Below are 21215 nucleotides of genomic sequence, written 5' to 3' on the forward strand. Positions count from 1 at the left end.
ACCTGAAGCTTGTCTTGTGCAACAGCGGGGTTTAAGGGCCATCTAGGAGGGCGGGGTGGAGGGGCGGGGCGAGCGCCATGACGCAAGGGGCTCCGGCCAATGAGAACACCTCGCGGTGCCGGCCGAGTCGCCCCGCCATAAAAAGAGAGGCGCGGCGGGGCTCCCTAGCTGGCGGCTGCCCTAGACTCCGGGAGTGGTTGTCTGCAGTGAACCCCTGTCCGGGTGACAGCCCCAGGTCACGGCCGCCGGCTAAGCTGTGCCACAGCGCTTGTTAGCACCTCAGGGTGTCTCGGGAGCAGTCCCGCGGGTCTATGGAGAAGTCGCGGGGAGTCAGGTGCACCAATGGGTTCCCCGAGCGGGAGTTGCCGCGGCCCGGGGCCAGCCGGCCTGCCGAGAAGTCCCGGCCGCCCGAGGCCAAGGGCGCACAGTCGGCCGACGCCTGGAAGGCTGGGCGGCCCCGCAGCGAGGAGGACAACGAGCTGAACCTACCCAGCCTGGCGGCCGCTTACTCGTCCATTCTGCGCTCGCTGGGCGAGGACCCCCAGCGTCAGGGGCTGCTCAAGACGCCCTGGAGGGCGGCCACCGCCATGCAGTTCTTCACTAAGGGATACCAGGAGACCATCTCAGGTCTGTAGGAGCGCTGGGGTGTATGCGGAGCGGGAGGCAGCTTCGGGAAGCGGGAGCAGCTCCGGGAACTTTCCCGAGTTGCTTCACTTTTGGCGCACAGAGTCAAGCTATCACGTCCCAGCTCCAGCTGTGGTGCTCGACCTGGCCGAGGCGAGGGCCCTTCCTGGGTTGTGTGACTGGCACTCAGGGCTCTGGGGACGGTGGCCAGCGAGTGCATAGCCACTGACACTGAGCGGGAAGGAATGTGGGACCCTCTCACCCCAGCATCCAGAGTGCTGTGAGGCATGTGAAACAACTCCTTTCCCCATGTAAGGATCCCGTGGACACTTGTTAAAGGAACGAGTCTGAGATCCACGCTTTTGGGTAAAGTCGGGCTTCCGAACCCAGTGAGCCTAAAGTTAGGTACTTGTAATGGGGTGGGGGATTTCTTCAGAGAGTTGGAATTTGCATCCGACTAATGACTAATTCAATTTTACTCCAGCTTAGGATTTTACCAAAATATGACATGATTCTGGATTCGGACTTACAGTCTGAGGTGTGGACTTTCTTGAGCTAGAATTGTTACTAAAAGCTTTTAATGCTTGCCCCCTCTAAATAAATAAATAAATAAATAAATAAATAAATAAATAATAAAGAGACCACCTGCTGTTACTCTGAGGGTTGAGGTTCACTGGACACTGGATTCCGTGCCCCCTTCTCTCTAAAATGGGCAGTCTGCGCCTGCTGGCTGCAAGTCTTTCCCAGCCAGTGATGAGGCAGTTGCTGTGAGCACAGAGGCAGGGTGAAGAGGAAGTGGAAAATGACGAGGGCCTTGCTCCCTATTTGGTAAAGCAGTGTTGGCCTTTATTTTAATACGAGAAGCTCTGGTTCCTTTGATTGACTGAGGTCAAGGGCCTTATTCCAGTTTACATCTGGGCATCTCTGTGACATGTTTCTTTGCCTCCGTCATTACTCACCGAAGAGGGGAAAAACCCCAACAAAACGGTGCTGCTTTGAAAGGTGGTAATCCTGTCTATTCCTGTCATTTTCCTGAAGGCCTTGAGAGCCTGAGAAGGGTGGAGCCCCAAAGGAAACAACTACTTCCTAATAATTCAAGGAAGTGGACTCAGATCTAGTTCACTGCTTTACATTTGATTGTGAAAGTTTGGATCTCAAAAGCAGAGTCTGAAAATGCAAAAACTGGAGAACAATCACTGAGATTTTTCTGAGTTCAGTATTTGGGAGTGTTAGTGTTTTTGACTGTCTAGGATGTAACCAGGAGGAGCATTTTGACAGAGCCTTGTTCACTCTGCCTCTTGTAGACATAAAAGGTGGTCCTCAATGGTATTCTTCAACTAAGCCCCTCCTGAGAGAGAGAGAGAGAGAGAGAGAGAGAGAGAGAGAGAGAGAGAGAGAGAGAGAGAGAGAGAGAGAGTGAGTGAGAGAGAGAGAGAGAGAGAGAGAGAGAGAGAGAGAGAGAGAGAGAGGTAGAGAGAGGGAGGTAGAGAGAGGGAGGGAGAGAGAGAGAGAGAGAAACCTACTCAGGGGCTGAGATTCAGCTAAAGAAGCCTAAGAGCTCCAAAGTACCCCCATTCCACTTTATTCATAAAAGGTCCATTGACCTAGCCGCAGAACATCTGTCAGCTGAGAAAACAGCTAGTGAGTGGCAGCTTAGTGGGTGTGGGGCTTCCTTTTCCAGTGATAGAAATGTTCTGAAAATAGACAGGTGGCAGTTACCAGGTGACAGTTACACAGCATTATGATTATGATTTCTACTGAACTGTGTGCTTTATAAATGGCTAAAATGAAGAGTCTTATATTTTACCACAATAAAAATCATTGATTATTTGAACATTTGATTTTTTTTTAAAGCATAGCATTGGCTGGCATGGAGCCAGATAGGTAGGTGGACCCGACTAGTCTAAAACTAGAACTGCCTGCCTTTGCCTCTGGAATGCAGGGATTAAAGGTGTGAGTTGCCATACCCACTGCAACTGAATGGTGTGGACTGACTCTGAACTTTGCCATTAGGCATTATTTTATCCTCACAGTGGAGTTTATACCTGGTGGTAGTTGGTCTGTAGGTATTTACTTATGTTGTAATATAGCAAGACAAACAGTATACCTTTCTACCAAGCATGTGGACAGGGAAAGATCAACTTGTCATGTGTAATAAAGCATAGTAAAGACAGATGTTTAATAGTTTAATTTTCTATAATTTGTATTTTTTATTTCATATGCATTGGTATTTGCTTATGTGTCTGTACGAAGGACTGGATCTCCCAGAATTGGAGTTAACAGTTGTGAGCTGCCACATGTGTGCTGGGAATTGAACCTGTGTCCTCTGGACCTAGTGCTCTTAACCACTGAGCCATCTTTCCAGCTTCAAATGCTTAGTTTTAAATATAATGTTTTTATTAGTTTTTCAAGAATTACATTCATACCTGAATGGTAATAGCAGCACACACCCTTAATCCCATGGAGGCTTTTGGGTCTCTGAGTTCAAGGCCAGCCTGGTCTAGGGAGTGAATTCCAAGGACAGCCAGGACTACACAGAGAAACCCTGTCTCAAAAAAGAATTTCATGTGTGCAGATATTTAGATCAGATTCACCCCTCACCCTTTCTATCTGCTCATATCCTTCTGACCCCCACTCTCTCTTCCTGCCCTCCCCTTCCCAACTTTCTGCCTTTTAAATTTTATATTTATTTTTTAAATTTATACTTATAAATTTAAATTTATGAAACCTATGGCATCTATATCCTCATGGTGATGTGGCCATCCACAGGACTGTTTGACCTGTTGGGAATCACACTCTTAAAGAAACTGACTCTTCCCCCAGAAGCCACCAACCGAGATAGAGCCTAAGGCATAGGGCATATGAGTCTCTCCCCTATCCATTCTGAGTTGTTGACAAATAACCAAAACTAATTTTTCCAAAAAAATAATAACAATTTTCTAATAACTTCAAAAAAAATTTTTAATTACATGTGAGCGTTTACATGTGTGAGTGTTATGAATGTGTGCATGCCACATGTATACAGGGACCCTCAGAGGTTAGAGGAAGACATGAGACCCCTTGGGACTGGAGTAATAGACATGTGAACCAATATGAGAGACCAGGTCCTATATGTAAGAGCTGTGCCAGCCCTTGAGAGTCTTGATTTTTTTTTTAAAGCTTGTAGACAAACATAAGGATTTACATTGTTTGTGTGCTTTATTAATTCCTTGTTGACTTATGGCAGAAGCTATTTAATTATTTAATACTCTCCATGTTTTCCTTTCTCTTCCAGCTTTTCTCTTCATTTCTTGGCCCTGGGGACTTTTTCATTTCTTTACCTCCCCTGTCACATCTTTCTCCGTCCAGTGCCTGCCTTTCCATGGGAGCGCCTCTGATCATCTGTGGCAGGGCTGCCTGCATGCCAAGTGTCTCTGGTTGTCACTACTGTAGCTTGTGGGCTAGCAGCTTTCCTCAACACATATCCTAGAACTTTGGAATCTCTAACCTTGGGGTCTCCAGGCAATCTAGGTAAACTCCAGAGCTTCACACAGTGGCCTTATCTTGGCTTCTTTGCAGGGACACCCCTTCCACACACCTGGCTTCAGTGGCTTTCCTTAGTTGTGGAGGGCAATTCCATAACTCTTATCATTGATTCTAAAGCCAAAAGGGTGACTGAAGTCCTGCTGCATTCTGGGGCTGGAACTGGCTAGCATCTTTCTGTATTCAGTGGTCTCTTCTACTGTTTAAGTTTGGCCATCCTGGAGCCTGTTCTGCACACCAGGCTGACCTTGAACTCAGATCTGCATGCTCCTGTGATGAAAGTTGCTTACTACCATGCCCTGACCTAAACTGTTCAATTCCTCTTTAAAAGATGGATGTTTAGCTGTGTGGGGTCCAGGATATAATTACCATTCCTATGGGAAGGAGCACAGCAAGGAAACACTGGATTAGAGTAAGACCAAAACCAGTTGGACAAACTCAAAACTACATCTCCATGTCTGATGTCAGAAAGCTTAGATTTCTAATTTCTTTGTTGACTGTAACATACTTCTGACTCCTGGAAATATGTGATAATGCTTTATTTTATTTTAAAGGGGATTCGTTACTAGATTTCATGAATCTCAGAAAAGACTTGGAACTTTGGTTTAAAAAAATTTTTGAAACTGAAAACATGAGGACTTTTAGAATTGAACTAAATACATTTTGCATTATGTGAGCCTATGGAGACCAGGGAATAGAATGTGGTGGTTGGAATAGGTATAGCTCTCATAGACTTGTGTTTGAATGCTTAACTCATAGGAAATGGTGCTACTAAGAGGCATGGCCTTATTGGAGGAAATTTATCACTATGGGGCAGACATTGAGGTCTCCTATGCTCAAGCTATGCCCCATGTGGTACAGTCTCCTGCCCACAGATCAAGATGTAGAACATTTGGCGCTTCCAGTACTTAGTGCTATGCTTCCTAGAATGACAATAATGGAAACAGCCAGCCCCAATGAAATGTTCTTTATAAATAGGAGTTGCTGTGGTCATGGTGACTTTTCACAGCAACAAAACCCTAAGACAAAGCCAAAGTGTCAAGGTAGATAAGAAATAATCTTTGTTTCACTTTTTAATTATATGGAAGGGAGGGAGGGAGAGCACATGCACAAGGCCAGGAGAGAGCATCACATTCCTTGAGGCTGTGAAATAATAGCAGTTATGGTGCTAGGGTCTGAACTTGGGTCCTAGAAGAATAGTACATGCTCTTGACCTTTCCTGACTCACAGTAAAATTCTTTCCTATTCCATCCAATCTCGTGGATGACTAATAAATTTATGCCTTTATTTAAAAAATACATATTATAGTGCTTTTGGAGTTAGTTCAGTTGATGATGTACTTACTGAATAACTGTTAAGACCAGAGTTTGAATCACAGCAGCCACATAAGAAAGCAAGGCAAGGTGGCATACTTGTGTTATCTTAGCCCTGAGGAGGTAGAGACAGGACCCCTGGGGCTTGCTGGTTACCTAGTCTGGCCAAACTTTGTGTTTTTTCTGCTGTTTGCTTTGTCCGGCACTAGAAACTCCTCCACATCCTGGCATCTCTCCTCCTTTGCATTTGCAGCATCCTTTGGCCATTTGACTATTTCAGTGAGTAAGACTGCAGTACCAAAATTGTCCAGGAGAGGGCTGATGCCTAATTACTGCAATTAGGAATCTGGATTGCACAGATCCTAATTCCATGTTATGCGAAGGGAGATGTTTCTTACAGCGTAGGTCCTCCACCAAGTCTGGCAGATACTCTCAGGAGTTACCTGATAATTTTGTTATAATTAATTAAGGCCAAGGATTTATTAGAATTTTGTTTACGGGAGAACACTGGGGACTGTAGGCATTCTGTTTGAATCCTTAGCAACCTGCCTCATATAACTGATGACCCTGATGGATGCTTAGCTTATTTTCAGGACAGACCATTTGGTGCTTTGTCTTGTTAGGATTGTGTATTTAAAGATTATCTTTAGAAGATTTACTTATTTTTATTTTATTTTATTTTCTGTATTTTGTGTGCTTGTATGTCTCTCCTCTTCTCTCCCTCTCTGTGTGTGTATGTATGTGTATTTTGCTCATGGAAACCAGAAGAGGGTGCTGGATTCACGGAACCGGTGTTACAGGTGGTTGTGAGCACTGTGCTGTGAACCAAACCCAGCTGGGACTCTTGAGTCAACTCTCCAGCCCAGAGTTACAGAATAGTTCTGGTGTGCATGACAACAAGCCGTGTCCCCATAATGCAGCCTCAGTGACGGTTAGCATAGTAGGTCTATCCTGCTTTGTTGCTCCCTGCCTCACAACCTTTCTTCACTGAATCATCTTACAGAAAGTCTCTGCCATTTCATTGCTAAACATTCTACTGATCTCTAAAATATAAGGATTTAAAAACAGAAATGTATGCTCATGTGAAGTTGACCACATCCCCTTATTATTCAATGCTTGCATGTACTCGTTTCTTACAGGCTTCTTTGTATTAACTGATCTTGATTTTAACAAAATTCTCACATTATATTAGGGAACTCTCTTTAATGATCTTTATGAGTACACTGCTGTCTTCAGACACACCAGAAGAGGGCATCGAATCCCATTACAGATGGTTGTGAGGCACCATTTGTTTGCTGGAAATTGAACTCAGGACCTCTGAAGAGCAGTCAGTGGTCTTAACTGTGGAACCATCTTCTAGCTCTCTCACATTGCCTTTTTGCTGAGGAAACAGCCCATCAGCGGTGCAGAGCCCCCACATTACAGCTTTGTGTGGGGAGGACAGGAAGCGTGTGACTGTGGGGAAGCTAAATATCTTCCTTTTCAGGCATTAAGCTCAGTCAGCCTTAAGTGTCTCACCAATCTTGTCAGTTAGAGTTTCCAGCCAGCCTGTAACCTACTGATTTAGGATCTGCTAGTGACTGCCTAGATATGGTATTTGATCTTTGGTCCTTTTATTTTAAATTTATTAGTTGGAATTATAAGCAGGACTCTTGTGTCCCTTTATAACTCTGTATTACTCTGGAAAGTACACGAAGCTTTAAAACATAAAAAAGCTGATTTCTAGCTTAATAATCTAGAAATAATAAAATATGACTAACAAATTATTTTTCATATATTGAATTCCATCACAAATGAAGTCAATTGATAAGCTGGGAAGAGACATTCACTCATCCTGGGCAGTGGGCTGATGATAATGTAAGATGAAATGCTGGGAAGTGTTGGGAGAAACATAAGTCACACAACTGGAAATTGCCAAAGCCTCTGAAGAGAAGGTTCTTAGTAAAGTAAATTCAAAGGGCTCCAAAAACAGAAAATATGACCTCACTCTCCATGAGAAAAACACACAGGTCGTACGTTGTTTTTTGTTGGGTTGAGAAACATACAGAAATTTGACTGTATATATATATATATATATATAGTTGAAACTATAAGGAAGCATTATGTATATGTTCAAGGTTAAGTACTGTATGGAAATGACTAATATCCATTGTCTTACAGTTGAGTAAGGGATATGGGTGAGGATATGTTGCAGTTATAACTTTATCCTGCACTAGTGCCGGCACCATTAGGGCCACATGGCACTGCAGGGTATCTTTATCCCAGTGGTTCTGTGCTGTTTCCAAGTTTTCTTAGACCCAGGTGGTCTGAGGGCTGCCCCCTCCCAGCTGTCTTCCTGCCAGCCAGGAACATTGCTCATGTTCCCCACAGCCCAGTAAAATCATGACTCAACAATTAATAATTTATCAAACAGATTTATATGTTAAATTCTCAACCCACAGTCCCTCCACATAATAAGCTTACAACCAGTTGACAAAGATATAAACCGTCCACCTAGATAAATTGACCTATAGAAATCTATCCCTTAGAAAGTATAAATAACCTATATCTACTCAGAGCTGTGTGGATGGAGATGGGTCATCTTTGTCTTCCATCTTGATTTTCCCTTCCTCTCCTTTCTCCTTCTTAGACTTTTCCGTGCCTGCCTTTCTTTCTTATCCAATGATAGGCTGGACCTGCCTTGCTGCATAATGACATCATCCTACAAGGATAGAAATGCTCAGTAGCTCTCCACAGTTGATCACTGAGCAATGCTAGTGTCGGGACACCAACCTCTAGAAAGTTCAAGTATAACTTTCAAGTCTTCTGAAGGTTGATAGCCCACAATTGACAGGAAGCCTTGCTAATAGCAAACAGACTAATACACAGGTTATGTGTTATGCATTCTATCTAGTAAAAACATTTATAAACTTAAAGATCACTTTTCCCGGGTTATATAGCTTATGGCAGAGAAGAGCTGCTCAAGAGAATATTAGGATAAAGACAAGACAGACTCATCACAGTTGCACTGAGAGGCAGCTATAAATTCATGACAGTTCTACAGTTGTGTGGTATCAGACATTGAACCTGAGGCCGTGGGCATACTAGTCAAGAGCCCCACCACCGAGCTGTATGACTAGCCCCACAGATAATGTGTTTTTAATTATGATTTAATACTGAAGTATTTATTTACATTTCATTACAGATGGCACAGTATGGGCTAGGCTACATACGCCTAGAGGAAATTGCACTCTGCATGCATAAAAGCGTGTATATGCATATGTATGCATGTGTGTGAGGGCCAAGGGTTAACACTGACCTTGTCAGTTGCTCCTCTACCTGATACCCTAGACAGTGTCTATCGCTGATTGGCTGGATAACTAGCAAGTCCCTGGAAATCCTCCTACCTCTGCCTTCCTATTGTAGGAATGGCCTTTATATTTGTAATAAGCCTTTGTTAGCACTAATGCTGGACAGAGATCTACCCTCTATGCTATTATTTCCTACTGATAACACCAAGTAATTACTTATATAATTTCATGGCCAACCCTCATGCTTTCATGACTCCTAACTCATGGTGTCTTTCTCCTTTCTCTACCTTCTTTTTCTCTCCTCATGGCCTCCTTCTACCCCAAGCCTGGGAACACCAAGACCCACCTACCTTCTGTACAGCTATCAGCTCTAAGCATCTTTATTCACCAATTAGAAATAACTTAGGGGCAAGGTCACATAGTATCACTTAGGTCTACATGTGAACTCTTCTTGTCTTTGGGGCAACCAGGCCTTGGGGGCCGCACCTAGCACACACTCAAGCCCTGATGGCGAGGTCACTGGTGTGTTGTTGGAGGTTGGTGATTCAGAACCACTCATAAGCTCCAGTCTCAAGTCTCTTCAGTCTATGAGGCATTCTGCAAGCTCTTCAAGCTGAAGAGGTGTCCAGGAAGGAAGCAGTTAGCAGTGCCAAGGTGCTCAGCTGTTAACATTGATCAGGAACCATGGATAGAAATGTGTGCTTCACCAAAGAAAAGTATCTAAACACCAAGATGTAAATATTAGAAAAAATTTGCAAAGTATAATAGAAAAAGGAAAAGAAACTTTGACTCTTAACATCCCAAGCAAATCCCAGGTCTGGCAAACACTGCTAGTCTTGGATTACTTGACTTATAAACAAAATAAAAATAAAAAAACTCAAACATTTTGTATACTCTGGGAAAAGGCATTTTTAGCAAAATGTAAAAATTTTAAAGTATTCATTTATTCAATGTTAATTTTTTACTGTAGAATAACCGCATGACATCCCTCCCTCGTTCCTTCTGAGTTTCACAATGTAGACTAGGATAGCCTAAAATCCAGAGGCCTTTGGGTCTCCCTGCGTTAGTAGACTGTTTGTTGCTGGCACAGCCCATGAGAGAGCGGTGGCAGTACATATTTCGAATGTGGGTGGTGGTGGGGTTCTGAAGGCCGCAGTCAGTAGACAGATCAGCTTTATTTAGTGTGAGCAAAGGCTTAAAGTTTTAGGGAACCGAGGGTAGAAGTATCCAGGATGGGCCGAAATCATTGGCTGAGGGCTTAGGGTATCTGATATGTCTCAGCATGGAGAACCATTTCAGGACTCCCAGGTTCTGGTTGAACAGGTTTTGTCAGAAGACATGTAGTCTATGAGGCTACATGAGATCCCTCAGGTACATATGCCTATGGAGCCTTTGGAGTCTCCCATATTCTGCCAAGCCAGAGGCTATTGGGTCATGGTGGACGTCAACCTTAATTAGCAAGGTTTTCCCACAGAGATCCACCTGCCTCTGCTTCCTCGGTGCCAGGACTAAAGGCATGTGCCACCACTGCCTGGCAGCAGTTCTGTTTCAAGGAACAGATTTGATAACGAGTAAGGAAATGTATTCCTCAGTATTATAGGAGCTTAAGGCTGGAACAGCTTCTCCAGAGCATCCCTGATGAACTCGGGGGATGATAAAGATGAGGGGAGACTGCTGGCTGCCTAAACTCAGGCACTGGACGCTGAGAGAGGGTAAATGAGGGCCAGGCAGGCAGCCAGGAAGGGCCTTGACAACTCACTTGTGGGTTTTGAACCATAGAACTTTCAAAACAAAAGCACTGAGGTTCCATTTAATGTCCCACTAGCTATTGTGAGGGAACAGTCAATGTGAGAAGGAAACAGGCTCGTTCTAACCCATGACTAATGTCAGCAGTCATTATGGCAAGACCTATGCAGCACTGAAAACGTGCCCTGGAATGAGATGTGTATGCAGTTCTGTGCCTCCCAATACTTCAGCATCACTAGCATATACCGCAGTGACTCCATAAGACAGACAGCAATGGAGCAAGGGCAAGAACAAACAAACCCCCCAAACCCGTTGATCAGGACAACCCACTAACACATGTTACACTCCTGTGCTGCCCGTGGGTTAGGGTCACAGCTCAGAACGGTGTGCAGCAGCAGAGCCCCTGCCTTCTGTTCAGCATTCTGTTAATCTGTCTGTTTTAATCTTGTGTTTTGTTATTCATGGCCTTAAAAACAGTAGACTATATTATAAATATGTAAATATACTCACTATTAATATCATGTGATATGTAAGTTGTTTAGTCATGCTCTACGGCATTCATGCAGTAATAAACTTGCTTAATGATTCATTTTGCAGAGCACAATTCTGTCATAACCAGGCATGGTGGCACATTCTTGTAATTCCTAATACGCGGGGAGGTGAGACCTGTGCTACATGAGATTCTATTTCAAAACCAAAATGAAAACAAAAGCATGTATGAGCGCATAGGAATTAAATAACAGAAAGGAAGGAACAACGGAAAGCGCTGGACTCTGAGTGTATAGAATGTAAGACACCGGGAGCTTTGAGTCACCATATAAAAATGCCAGCAACCTCTTGCTCTGTAGAGCCATTTGAGCAGGTGGAGATACCACTTGCTGGTGTTTGAGCCATAGCTGCAACACTGGATGTGTGAGTAAAAGCTCCTTGTTGACCCTAACCCTAGATAGAGTAGCGGCCAGACACATTTCGGTCCATAGAATCTATGGACCCGATAAGCTATGCCTTAGAACACCCACCATGTTGCAATGCTGTGGGCTTTCCAAGTGTCTCTGAGGTTAGTTACACTGGGGGAACTTGGACCTGTGACACACTTCTTTTTCTCAAATGGGACAGACGTATCTTTTTGATTTTTGATTTACAAAACAGGGGTTCTCTGTGTATCTCTGGCTGTCTTGGAACTCACTCCTTGAAACCAGGCTGGCCTTGAACTAAGATTCATGTGCTTGTTTCCCAACTGCTGGGATTAAAGGTGCACCACCAACACCTGTCGATAGACTTATCTTTGATAGCACCTTTTGATTTAATTCTGGGCAAGAGCAGAGTCCCCATGTCTTAGGTTGTATTGCCCCAGCCCGCCTGGGCTCTATTGTTTCTTACCCTTATCTTTCTCTTTAGGCAGGATATATACCCCCTGCTACATCCTTCAGATGGTTGTTTGTTCAAGGCTCCAAAGCCATCTTTCATCTGGCTTGCCTGCCGGAGGATGAATCAAGTGTTGCACCCTGGCCTTGAATGCCATTCTGTGCCCAAAGTTAATGGTAAAAACAAGATAGAAGTGTTCCATGTTTTTCCCTTTTGCCCTTTTCTCTGGAAAAACAGGTCTGTTTGTTCTAAACGTGCACTTATATATTTGAGCAGGAACATACAGGAGAAGCTCCACCAGGAGCTCTCAGTGAGGTCGGGCCAGTTCACAGTGTCTGGGATCTTTTCAGAAATCAGCTTCTCTAGACCCAGACTGACTGAGACTGGACAGGACCCAGCAATTGTGTTTTAATACAGCCGTGGGAAGGGTCTGCTGTGTGCTGCTTTACAAGGTGCTTCCAGAGCATCACATGTGCCTGCCGTATTTTCAGGAGGAGTCCTTCATTTCTCAACACTGACAAGGCGGTGGTAGTGTGGACAGACCTCAACTTCAGGAGGCTGCTCTGGTTTCCTCTGTGGTTGTGACTAACAGGCAGTAGGAAGGAGAATGCTACGAATCCGGTTTCCAGGGTTACCTTCTTGCTGCTGATAGCAGGCAGGAAATTAAAACAATCTGTGATAAAGCTTAGTTCTTATTATCCACAGATGGCAGCTTCCAGATATGCGGGAGCAAACCATAAGTAAATATAGCTGGGAAACTTTATTACTGAAGAAAACGACTTGGTGAGGTCAAGTCTACAGTCTGGGGTCATTTTAATGAAATGTGATATAGGTCAGTTCTGTGTAATACGGTGCCTTCAGAGAACAAGCAGGCTTCACGTATATCAACATTTATATCAACTACGTGTCTGGGAAGATGACTCAGTGGTCAAGAGCATTTGCTGCTGTTCCAGAGGACTCAGCTCCAAGCTCTGGGGATTCAGTGTCCTGTGGTCTCACTTTTAAAGACAAAAATCTCTAAAAAATACGACAAATTATATTTTAAACACATTTAATTTCTAGCTATTTCCCTTTTTTATTTGTAAACCCTTTACAAGTATTTTATTAGGCTTGTGATTTAGCCTTCCATCATTTCCTTTGAGGGATAAATGTTTATGCTGAGGCTCCATATTGTATTATAATGAAAAACTAGTTAAATTTATTAAGGTAATATCTCCGAACTCAACAATGATATTGTGGGTTATACACACATACAAACACACAGTTAGCTACAAGGAGATGACAGGGCCACCCCCAAATTTTCTCCCTGTCAGTTGGCAGTCCACTGCACATCTGCTCCCCACCCCCACTGACAGACTGGCCTTTCCCAGGATTTCACACCCAGGCATCCGTGTGTCAGCTGGCTGTCTCTTCAGACTGCACAGAGCCGAGCTGAGGAGACAGCCTTCTCAGACACCACCGCAGATGTGATCTACCACTGGCTGAATGTTGCTGTGTGCTGTGCCTTTCATGTTTGCTTGTGACTTTATGCCACACAGAGACCTGCAATTCACTGAGGCATAAATACTCTCAGTTCTTGGGTGTCATCCTTTTTTTTTTTTTTTTTTTTTTTGAAGCAATTTTAGACTTAGGACAAAATTACAAAGATGATACAGAGGGTTTTCATAGACCATTTCACCAGCTTCTGCTACAAACACCTCCCCTGCCCATGGCACGGTTACTAACACTTAAGCCAATACTGGCGCAATGATTCCAACCAACATGTGCTCTATTCAAATTCCGGCTTTAGCTTTGATTACACTTAGCTGTCATCTCACGAATCTCCTCTACTCTGACAGTTTTATGGCTTTCTCATTTTTTTATGACCTTAATGTTTTTTCAGAAGATGACCCATGCATGATGGTGCATTCTTATCCCAGCTGCATGGAAAGCTGAGCTGGGAGGATTGGTTCAAGTCTAGCCTAGATGATTTAGTGAGCCATTATCTACTGAAAACTATTAAGGTGATCACATAATGTAGCCTGTTCCCCAATTTTTCTGATGATTAGACTATAGTTATAAATTTTCGATAATACTACGTGGGTGAAAGCCAATGCCATTAGGTCCTAGAAGTGGCTGAGTCACCCCTGATCTACCAATGTTCTCTACTGTAGAAATGCCTTTTCACCCACTGTGTGCCTTGCTCAACAGTCAGCTGGTTCCTGCCTAGCCTGGCTTGAGGCTGACTCTAACGTGCTGTGTAGTTGCGCGGAAGTTTGAAGATTTCCTTTGCCAGAGAAAATGGTCGTCTGACATGCCCCGCTCTTTCGTTCGTTTAGAAGCATTGTTTTGTTTTTACTGTCAGTCAGATTTCTCACATGACCAAGGGTTTTAGTGAGCTGTACATGGCCGTATGATACCGAACTCTTAGAGAAATGTAGGGTACTTCTGAAGCACTGTGTGCTTAAACTACTTTTAAAAATACAACCAAAGGTTAGGGCAGAGCATTCTGTATAGGGGACTCCACCAGGGAAGGGGTATTTCCTTAGGGAATGACAGAGCTTGTCTCTGCTTCATTTATCCCTGTTGGACTAAATGTGTTTAAACCTGGCACATGTCCATTCTTGCTGGCCACACTACTGACTCTCTTACCACTCAATTCAAGTTGATTCCAATGGCCTGATGCAAACAGAGGTTTACGCATGACTCAGTACCTGAGCCCCTGAAGGTCAGGCAGTGGGGGTGGGAATTTGTACATCTCTGAGTCATAGCCTGCCTTTCCAGGGGAAAATTGCTGTGGGCAGCTGCAAAGCCATCCCCATCCCCCACACTTATCTAATTGTACTGTGGGTTGGGTATTCCCCAGATCCTTGAAGTTACACACTAGCTGTCTCAGTCTACCAAGCCATGAGATGAGGGTTTTCCTATGCATGTGCTTGTTTTATAAAAGTGAGGAAACATCCTCATGACAATGACATGTGACACTCACATACGATTTTAGGGCATATACCAGTTTGTCAACACTGACAGTGATGGCTGTGGCTTATATCTCTTTATCTTTCTGCAGCCAGGGCAGGATGCTCTTGCTGTCACAGAGTGTTAAGTGACCTCAGTGTGCTCTTGGGCATCCTCTGGTTAACCTTCTCCTTTGCAGATGAGGAAGGGACCGTTAACTAAGTGCAGCCTTTAAACATAAGGCATCTTGTCTGAACTGTCTCTTATCTGCCTGACCATATGTGTGAGGTTCACAGCTTACATGACTACCACCCCTAGAGAGGTGTACACATGCAGAATATGGGATTTATTTCTTTATGAAGGCTGACATTTCCCCTGGCAATTTTGGAGAATTTTGCCAAATTTACAGGCATGTGGATCTTTGTACATATCTGTTAGGAAATGTAATGTTGGGAAAAACAAACCCCGTCTCTACCTCCACACACAGCCCTCACTTTGTCATGGCCTCTCCCCTCCTCCCTTCTAGCTCATGATACAAATGCATTTGGAAGTCTGCATTTCTCTGGAAAGATTGTCTAGAGGCTGTTTTTATATCAATTAAGGAAAAGACAAAACTCACTTAGAAGGGAAAATGAACTAGTTTTCATTTTTATTTTTTTAATGTTTTAGTAAGGGCTTAAAAATTTTGAGCATCCTTTTGTGTTTCACCATTTGTTTTCCCTGTTCCAGATGTCCTGAACGATGCTATATTTGATGAGGATCATGATGAGATGGTGATTGTGAAGGACATTGACATGTTTTCCATGTGTGAACATCACCTTGTCCCATTCGTAGGAAGGGTAAGGTTCTCCTTGTTTCCTCGTAATTTAAGGAAGTGTAATGGATATCTTAAATTAGGAAATTATATTTCAAACTGTCAACTGATTCTTAGTATTTTCAGCATTTACAGTCCATATAGGTAATTTTTGCCTCTATCAATTCTGGATAACCTGATAATTGGAAATTCAAGCTGGGAGGTAGCGGCACATGCCTGTAATCCTAGAAGGCAAAGGCAGGCAGATCTGAGCTCAAATCTGGGCTACAGAGAGTTGAGAGTTCCAGGATAACCAGGGCTACAAAGAGAAACCCTGTCTCAAAACACAAGAACTAAAAAGTAAAGAAGGAAACTTAAAGCAAACCAGCCACATGGTGGCATATGCTTGTAACACTAGCAATCATGAGGTGGAGGCAGGAGCATGGAGAATTTGGAACCAGCCTATGCACATAGAGAGACTTTGTCTTTAGAACAGACAACCCCCAAACATGGCCTCCACGGACCTTTCATCTTTAGCAGCCTGTTTGTATGTTGGGATAGTGAGGATAAACTTGCATCCTTTAAGGGTGAATGCTACTGCTCTGAAAAGCTTTGGCCCATATTCTGAATGAACTGTTTGCTCCAAGATCCATGTACACAGAGCATGACATTGTGACCTGCAGAGATGACTGCAGAGTTTCTGGAGCCAGAGGTTATGGTATTAGTGAACTTAATTGAATTCTATCCCTTTTTATATTAGGTAAGAGAATAAAATCCAAGCTACATAAGTCAGAGTTGTCATGAAATGCACCTTTGAGGGCATGGATAAAATACATGCAATAGAGATGTCCTGGTGTGCCTACTCTCGTAATAGTTTAATTTTCTCTCTTATTAATGTCCCAACAGGAAACACGTGTAGGAAATAATATGAATATTTAATATTTGCTTTGCTTTTTGTTAAAATATTTTATTTATCTTTGAAGCACCCTTATTTCCTCAGTGGCTCTGCTCTTCCAGACTGCCATGAACTGAGCAGCTCAGCCTCACCGCAGCTCCACCAGGCTTCTGTAGTCCACCTCAGGCCTAAAGCAATAGAGGCAGGCTGCCCGCGGACCGAACCCTCCAAATTGTAGGCTGAAAAGTCTTTTCTCCTTGAACTTGTTTTTCTCAGCTGTTTTGTCAGCAACAGAAGGCTAGTGTGCCACCGCCACTGTAAGGACAATAGAACCCAGGAAACAAGGCATCAAGAATAAGACTCCTTATCTGCAGTTTCATCTCCCAAGCCTGGGCGCTCTGGAGGGTGCTCTCTTTCTGCCTCAGATGAGGTGGTAAAATCTTAAACCATGAAGCTCCTGAGGACTGAGTAAAAACAATCACTACAAAAAACTATTTTATTTATCTTCTTATGGTTGTAAAACATAGAAATGGCACAACCATATGAAGATTTGTTTCATCTTCATTGTTAAACACTATTTCATTGTACAAACCACAATTCTGCTCTCTCTCTCTCTTTGTCTCTGTCTCTCTCTCTCTCTGTCTCTCTCTCTCTCTGTCTCTCTCTCTCCCTCTCTCTCCCTCCCTCTCTCCCTCCCTCCCTCCCTCTCTCTCTCTCTCTGTCTCTCTCTCTCTCTCTCCCTCTCTCTCCCTCCCTCCCTCCCTCCCTCCCTCCCTCCCTCCCTCCCTCCCTCCCTCCCTCCCTCCCTCCCTCCCTCCCTCCCTCCCTCTCTCTCTCTCTCTCTCTCTCTCTCTCTCTCTCTCTCTCTCTCTCCCCTTTTCTTGCTGTTAAAAACAGTATGGCCCAAGCCAGGCATGGTGATACACTTTTAACCCCAGAGGCAGAGGCAGGTATCCACCTGGTTTATATATCAACTTCCAGGCCAGCCAAGATTCTTATAAAGAGAAACTGTCTTGAAGGCCAGCCAATCTCTTGGTGTACATATGCATCTATTTCTGCTGGGGCTGTGTCTAGGAGTGGGATTACAGGATCAGAGATATGCCCATGTTCTCCTTGCTTCCTTCTAACCTTTGGATCTACAAAGGGTCATGTGGGAGTTACCAATATTTTATACTTCAATAGCACTTGGTACTTCCCTCTTTAGTATCTAATCTTTGAACGCTTTTAAAGAACTTTTGATTCTTTGTAAATTTCACATAGTTCATCCCAGTATCATTCATCTCCCTGTCCCTGCATATCCACCCACTGTCCTTCCAACCTCTCCCCACCCCAAAGAAAAGAAAACGAACCCCCAAACAAAAAACAGTCTTGCCATGGAAGCACTGCTGTGTCATGGTGTGTCACACACTGTACTCTTTTTACTTGCAAAAGTTCTGGTTCGAGGCCTCGGGCTTCTGCCACACTAGCAGTACTGGATCCTCAGTGGGACTTCTCAGACTTTGTTGCTTTGTGCCACTGAGATCCTTCAGCTTTGGGGTGGGCCTTCTTGGGCCCTGCATCGGGCCTGGGAGGAGGCCTGCTCCGTGGAATAGCATTCAGAGGTCCTGCCATTTAAAGGAGTCTCCCTGACTATATACTGTGTGTTGTGTGCTCCTTTTTTCCTTATTCAGTATAGTTTTTCTTGACAGGCTTTTGGATTTGAATCAAGAATTTTACCAAGGAACATTACAAGTTTAATTTTAAATTGTCATTTTAGTAACAAGTCTGTTCTTAAGTTTCTTCATGTAGTATATATAGAATTGCTTCATAGGTTTTAATGATCCATTTTTACTGTGATTAACTTACCTGTATGTATGCTATGGTCGGCCTATATCTTTATGTTGTTACAAAGTGCTTTCTGTGTCTTTATTTACTTGAAAACCTCTCTCTTCCCTGAAGGTCCATATTGGTTATCTTCCTAACAAGCAAGTCCTCGGTCTCAGTAAACTTGCCAGGTAAGCATGAAGTTTCTAGAATTGTTCCTATTTCTTCCAGGCTGAAGGGGATGGGTTAGTGGCTAAAAAACACTGATTCCTTTCAGAGCACCAGGGTTTAATTCCTAGCACATATGTCAGCTCACAACCATCTCTAACTCTAGGATCTGACATCATCACAGATGCATGCAGACATAACATCAATGCACAAAAACTAAATTATAATAGAGATTTCTATTTATACCTGTATGGAGCTAACTTAGAAGTTATAATGTTATAAATAATATTGTGTCTGCCTTCTTCTCTCTCATTGACCTCTCTCCACAAGCTTGAAGTATGAGCTCACAACTTTCTCTATAGAGGTTTCTCCAACTGGAAAAGGCCTAAGGTTACTCCCAGTCCAGCCCTGAATCTTAATAGGAGGTTAGCTAACAGTGAAGGATGGGAGAGAAAACACGCACATCAGCCTAACGGCACTATCTTTCTATGGGAGGGGCAGGGAGTAGAAGAATATTTGCATATGTGGAGAATAGTATCCAGTGCATTGCAGGAAGTACTTTGTGTTGATGTAAGTCATGTAGGCAAAACCAGATCCCAAAGTCTGTAGTTGGCTTATACTCACAGCAAGGCCTGGTCTTCTGAAGGTAGCACATGCCTCCAAAAACCCACACTGATTCCCAGTGAATGCACACAAGCAGAGTAAGATAAGCACAATGCCTTATCTTACTACTGAAGGTGTTTTGCCAAAAGTTTTTCCCATCCATTAAACAGAAACAACTAGAGAACATACTTCATGGTAGTGAGTTCTCTCCATTGTTCTCATGGGTGCTAGAAAGGGCTTGCTGTGCAGCCTCCATATATGCTTGATTGGGGCCTCTTTCTAGTCTGAATCCTTTCAGTTTTCAAGTAGAGCTGGATGGGTTGACCCAGATAAGTGTGAGTACACCCATAATTACAAGGACACAGAAAGTGAAGGATTTTACACATTGCCGTACAATAAGTTGTCTCTCCACTGCACACTCAATACTCAAAATGAGTATTGGAAAGTTACCGGCACAGCACATCATAGGATTTCTGTCCACTGTGAGCCCTGTAGTTCATGTGATTGAAAGAACCATGAAGGGTTTCCCTATTGCTTACACATAGGGTTTCTCTCTAGTACGGTGAGTTCTGGTATATCATAGAAAGCAGTTACAACCACTGGAGGTTTGGCCACATTCCTTAAATACATGGTGCTCCCGTCTGGTGTCAGTCACTTTTCAGAAAGCACCGAGGATAACTGAGGGTTCCTGCTTCCTTGTATTTACATGTCTTCTCTCCGTGGTATTCATAGAACTGAACTGCAGTGGGCATATTTAGGGATGAATGACCATGTGGGACTTCTGTCCTCACGTGACTCCTGCTGGAGTTGTCTATTCCCTGGTCTGGAGATCAGATAAAGGATTCTCCGGAGCACCGTTTTTGTGTGTTCTGAATCTGTCTCCATCTTCATGTTTAGCTTTCTTTTTTTTTTCCTCTTTTTTTTTTTTTAAGATTATTTATTGTGTATAGAGTTCTGCCTGCGTATACACTTGCACACAAGAAGAGGGCATCAGGTCCCGTTACAGATGGTTGTGAGCCACCATGTGGTTGCTGAAAATTGAACTCAAGACCGTTGGAAGAGCAGTCAGTGCTCTTAACCTCTGAGCCATCTCTCCAGCCTACATTGTAGCTTTCTTCAGGAGTTTTTATAGTATTTGCTCTGGTCTTAAAAAAATCATTTTCAAGCTGAGCATGGTGGAAGCCGTTAATCCCATCACTCAGGGAAAGGAAGCATGCAGATCTCTTGAGTTCAGGCCCAGCCTGATCCACATAGTGAGTTACAGCATAGTCAGAGCCATGAAGAGAGACCCTGACTAAAAAATAAATAACGGAAAAATAATTTGCTGCCACGTTCACAGGATTTTAGGAAGAAGAGGTGACGTGTGCATGACAATTTGTGTTTAGCTGGAAGTCAGTGTGAAGGTTGATTATGTATCTCTGTTTATTGCCCCTAAAGGTTCTTTTGTGTTTTCATTTGTTTTTATGGAGTTAGTGAATCCGGGCTAGGTAGGTGCATATATGAGCATGTGTGTGTATTTGTGCATATATGTATGTGTGTGCATGTGTATTAAGAACCAAAGGAAGGGGTAGGTGGCGAGTGTGCAGTCACTGAGTATAAAGTTTGTATCACTTGCCTGAGCAGGCACATTGGAGCAAATGAATTTCTGTGAGCCTAAGTCCCCAAGTGGTAGCCTTTGTCTTTTTCATTTCTTGGAATTTGTATAAATCTGTGGTGGTTTGGATAAGAATGCCTCCCATAGGCTCACAGGTGGGTTCGAACACTTGGTCCCAGTTGGTGGTACTGCTTGGGGAGTTAGGAGTTGTAGCCTTGCTAGAGGAGGTGTGTTTATGGGGGTGAGGCTTTGCCGTTTCAATGCCTCACACTATTCCTAGTTTGCGCTCCTGTTTGTGGTGCAGGATGTGAGCTCTCAGCCTGCTGTTCCAGCTTCTGTGTCTACCTGCTGCATGTCTCCCCACCGTGACGGTGATGGACCCATCAGCACAGATATGCGCTTCCCTTTATAAGTCACGGCCATGGTGTTTAACACAGCACAGGAAAGTAAGAGCAGCCTTCCCCCATTACTTACTCCCAATTAATAGTGAAAACAGATTTATATCAACAGTGACAGTGTCATCAGTCGTAGCTGCAACTTTCTGGTGTTTTCTTTTCCACCAAGA

General features: G+C 43.6%; 1 protein-coding gene across 1 annotated transcript in view; it reads left to right on the forward strand.

Annotated features, from left to right (window-relative positions):
* The first annotated feature begins 207 nt into the window (after positions 1-207).
* Positions 208-21215, forward strand: part of GCH1 (GTP cyclohydrolase 1) — a 29019-nt gene continuing 8011 nt past the window's right edge. Inside the window, exons 1-3 of the mRNA XM_080917375.1 lie at positions 208-627; positions 15524-15633; positions 18421-18476. Coding sequence (XP_080773501.1) covers positions 312-627; positions 15524-15633; positions 18421-18476 — 482 coding nt within the window. The 5' untranslated portion in view covers positions 208-311. The remainder of the gene's footprint in view (positions 628-15523; positions 15634-18420; positions 18477-21215) is intronic.

The sequence above is a fragment of the Micromys minutus genome, assembly GCF_963924665.1.
Source record: "Micromys minutus genome assembly, chromosome: 5".
NCBI classification, from domain to species: Eukaryota; Metazoa; Chordata; class Mammalia; order Rodentia; family Muridae; genus Micromys; species Micromys minutus.